This window comes from Pterocles gutturalis, unplaced genomic scaffold (assembly GCF_000699245.1).
Source record: "Pterocles gutturalis isolate BGI_N339 unplaced genomic scaffold, ASM69924v1 scaffold27160, whole genome shotgun sequence".
Classification (NCBI taxonomy): domain Eukaryota; kingdom Metazoa; phylum Chordata; class Aves; order Pterocliformes; family Pteroclidae; genus Pterocles; species Pterocles gutturalis.
The window spans coordinates 1-287 of record NW_010141661.1 but is presented as its reverse complement, the minus strand read 5'-3'; the positions used below and the strand labels follow the sequence as shown (position 1 = coordinate 287).

At 55.7% G+C, this 287-nt stretch overlaps 1 protein-coding gene across 1 annotated transcript; it reads left to right on the top strand.

Moving 5' to 3' along the window:
- Positions 1 to 142: 142 nt before the first annotated feature.
- LOC104469554 (cell wall protein RBR3-like) lies at positions 143 to 239 on the top strand (the record flags this gene model as incomplete). Its single annotated transcript, XM_010084105.1, has 1 exon — positions 143 to 239. A coding segment is annotated over one exon (97 nt), but the record flags the coding sequence as incomplete, so codon positions are not given.
- Positions 240 to 287: the final 48 nt, after the last annotated feature.

The following is a 287-nucleotide window of genomic DNA, read 5'->3' as shown; positions in this document are numbered from 1 at the left end:
CCCCCCACCCCCCCCCCCCCCACCACCATCATCATCTTCACCACCACCATCATCTTCACCACCACCATCATCTTCACCATCATCTTCATCTTCATCATCTCCCCCACCATCACCACCACCCTCACCACCGTCATCATCTTCCTCTTCCCCACCATCTTCCTCTTCACCACCATCTTCCTCTTCCCCACCATCTTCCTCTTCCCCATCATCTTCCTCTTCACCATCATCTTCACCATCTTGTCCACCCCCTTCATCGTCTTCACCACCTTCACCCCCATCCCCACCCC